Source organism: Nanorana parkeri, unplaced genomic scaffold (genome assembly GCF_000935625.1).
Source record: "Nanorana parkeri isolate BGI_ZX_2015 unplaced genomic scaffold, ASM93562v1 scaffold1091, whole genome shotgun sequence".
Classification (NCBI taxonomy): domain Eukaryota; kingdom Metazoa; phylum Chordata; class Amphibia; order Anura; family Dicroglossidae; genus Nanorana; species Nanorana parkeri.
The window spans coordinates 555,849-559,285 of NW_017307359.1; the positions used below are offsets into that span (position 1 = coordinate 555,849).

The 3,437-nt window shown below is 49.7% G+C and overlaps 1 protein-coding gene across 1 annotated transcript in view; it reads right to left on the reverse strand.

Annotated features, from left to right (window-relative positions):
• UBIAD1 (UbiA prenyltransferase domain containing 1) overlaps window positions 1–879 on the reverse strand; it is a 6,529-nt gene extending 5,650 nt beyond the window's left edge. The window contains exon 1 of the mRNA XM_018567775.1: window positions 719–879. Coding sequence (XP_018423277.1) covers window positions 719–879 — 161 coding nt within the window. The remainder of the gene's footprint in view (window positions 1–718) is intronic.
• Window positions 880–3,437: the final 2,558 nt, after the last annotated feature.

Sequence of the window (3,437 nt, forward strand, 5' to 3'; positions counted from 1 at the left end):
GGAAATGTTAGCAGCCTGATCAGCTTTTTATTGCCGTCTCTTCCCCCTGTTGTAGGTTTTCCCTCACTTCCTGTATGGTAAAAGGTTCTCCCCAGAAAAGGAAGTGAGGGGAAATCTCTCCAACAGAACCTCAGATTGCGGTAAAACCTGACAGGGGTTCTAATCCTTTCATTCCATCCTAAGCTAGAAAAAAATGTTTGGCTGTAGATCCATTTTATGTTGTCACCTTAACAGGAAGTGAGGGGATCTCCTAATAGGATCACCTGTCAACGAGAAGATTTGCTCTCACCTCCTGTTGTGTCTGTGGGGGGGGGGGTTACCATTTCCTACACTGAGAAGAGAGCACACTGATGGGAGGCGAGAGCAGGGTGACAGAGAGATGATCTAATCACTGTGCTGCTTCTCCTTTCACTGTTCAAAATCACAACCACTTGATGTCCCCAGGCCTCCAGGCTGAATGACATCCAGCAGACTGAGGACAGGGTGTCATGGCTCCGCCCCCTAGGTGGGCACCACCGATGTCCCCAGTGTCTCGGACCCTATTGAAGCCAGAGGACTGGCATTTTCTGCAGCAGGTCAGGCGGTCCCCTCGGGGTGGGCTTCCTTTAAATCATTGGTCCTATATAGGGTTACCACCCGTACGGTTTTCACCCGGACAGTATGGGTTTCGGATCCTGTGTACGGGTGGGAGGCGGGCTCAAACGGCAGACTTGCTCACCTGGCGGCGGGTGGTGAGCACCGGGCATCGAGCGGTGAGCGGCGGGCAGTGAGCGCCGGGCATCGAGCGGTGAGCACCGGGCATCGAGCGGTGAGCAGTGAGCGCCGGGCATCGAGCGGTGAGCACCGGGCATCGAGCGGTGAGCAGTGAGCGCCGGGCATCGAGCGGTGAGCATGTGGATCTGTGGCACACTGGCATCTTTGTGATTACCTCCAATGTTATTTAAATCACAAAATACATGCATAGTGTACTTTACCAAACAATTGCCGCGAGGCGCTACAGTGTTCGGGTTTGGCTTGAAGAGAAGGTGGCAACCCTAGTCCTATACACATTCGTTGCGCATTAACCCCTTCCATGTCAGATCAAGTATTACATGCCCATCACCAGAGGGGTCTCCTGCCAGGAGAGGCTCACTGACAGCCAATCAGGTTGGAGCTTAGATGAAGTGAAAGTAGGGAACATGAGATTAAATCTTATTGGCTGCTGGAGGCGAAGCCCCTCCCCTGTGTCATGCTGGGACTTGTAGGTCCACACCAGCAGCCAGTGGTGAAGTCTGCTCAAAGCTTAGCGCTCACCTGTCCTCCCTTCTACCTCTCTACGTGTCCTCTGGACGCCGCCATCTTTACTGTGCTACAACATAATCTTTCCGGTCACACATCCTTCCGCCGTGTATCCCTCCGCTAGTCCGCGGGAAATAATGTATCCGGTGATGTGTCGAAAGTGCGAACTTATCGAGTTGTGGGACCGCATGACTTCCGGTTTCCTCAGAACTACGATGTTATTGTGTTTGTATCGGTGACACAAAAAAGTGGAGAGAAAAAAAAGCCAAATTTGACCCATTCCACGCAAAACTCAAAAAATGGACAAAATTATTGGCACCCTCTATAAATATTTGGTAGCCCAGCCCTTGGATCAATGAGTTTCTTACACCTCTCTACAGGAATGTTGGAGCGCTCTTCTTTCACCAGCTGCTCCGGGTCTCTCAGATTGGAAGGTTCCTTTTCCCTCCACAGGAGCTCTATGGGGTTCAGATCTGGACTTATTGCTGGCCAGTCCAGTACTCTCCAGCGCTTTGTCTGAAACCATTCCTGGGTCCTTTGGGCCATTGTCCTGCTGTAAGACCCGTGACCTCTGACGGAGACCCAACTTTATGACACTGGGCCTTACATTGCACCCCACAATTCTTTGGTAGTCTTCAGATTTCATAATGCCGTGCGCACAGTCCAGACACCCAGCGCCTGAAGCAGCAAAGCAACCCCAAAACATCAGTGACCCCCCCCCCCCAATGTGTGACTGGAGGGACTGGATTTTGAATGATGGGCTGCACCAAAAAGCTGCCATTTTGTTTCGTCCGTCCCCAGCACTTTCTCCCAGAAGGATTTTGGCTTCTTCAGGTCAGTTTTGGCCTTTTGATGTTTCTGTGTCAGCAGTGGGGTCCTCCCGGTCTCCTATCATTCAGAGGGCGACGTATAGTGCGAGCTGACACAGTTGTACCCGGTGTCTGAAGGTCGGCTTGGATTTGTCTGGAGGGTGATGGAAGGTGATGGAGATCGGCTCCGGTGCCGAGGGCTGGAAACTTCCTGACAATGGTGCGCACAGAGGACACAGGAACATGGGGATCTCTGGAGATGGATTTGTAACCTTCACACTGTCCGTGCTTCTCCACAGAAACTTGGAATGCAATTATTTCTTGTAATTTGGAGAAGGTGCCAATAATTTTGTCCATTTTTGGAGTTTTGCGTGGAATGTGTCAGATTTGGCTTTTTTTCTTCCACTTTTTTGTGTCACCGAAACAAACAGAAGAAATAAAAATGAGAATGCCGAAACATTTTGTCATTGTAACAATTTCCTGTACGAAGTTATCTGACAGAAATGCCGGGGGAGCAATATTTTCGGCCATGACTGTATATGATGTATTATTTGTATGCTCAGGTCGTGGTGGAGACATCGGAGAGACCTCACAGTCATATTTATCATCCGTTAAAACTGGGAGGTGGTTTTAGTTCTTTTTCCCCCTGTAAGGGCCCATTCACACCACATCCAGATCAGATTGTTTCCGGACCCAAAATGCATCCCAATGTATCCCTATGCTATTTCTGGCCCCTGTTCCCACCAGCGCAGTCCATTCCAGACCAGAAAAGTACTACTCGTCTCATTTTTTGTCTGGTTTGCAACTGCAGGCAGGTTCACACCATTTTCCGGACCAGATCTGGCCTGGAAAATAGTGTGAGGGCAAAAAGGAACTGGAACGCGCCCAGAACGCGATAAAAACGCGCTGCACGCATAGCACCGTGTCTGCAGATCTGGACCAGAAAATGGTGTGAACAAGCCTGCCCTAAAATGCAGGAAAAAAATAAAATCCCTTTTGAGGTTATGAAGTACCAAGAAAGGAAACTGATTTTCCCAAAAAATGTCTAATTTTGGGCTTCTCACAATGTGCATTAGAAGCTGCAGCAAGTCAGATAGAGCTCCGCCTCATTTCCTGGGTGCAGGACGTCCAGCATCATCTAGACTTTCCTCCCTGGCCTGACAGTTCCTGATCCACCCCTTTCAATCATTTGGATTTCAGATCTGTCAATCATGGAGGCTCAGCATCATATTTGGGTGTGACTTATACAAATACAGCCTAAGAACACTCCACCATCAAGACATTTCGACATTAGCATAACTCCTCCCAAGAGCCAGCCCACTGTTTGTATCAGGGCTGAGGGCTCTTGAG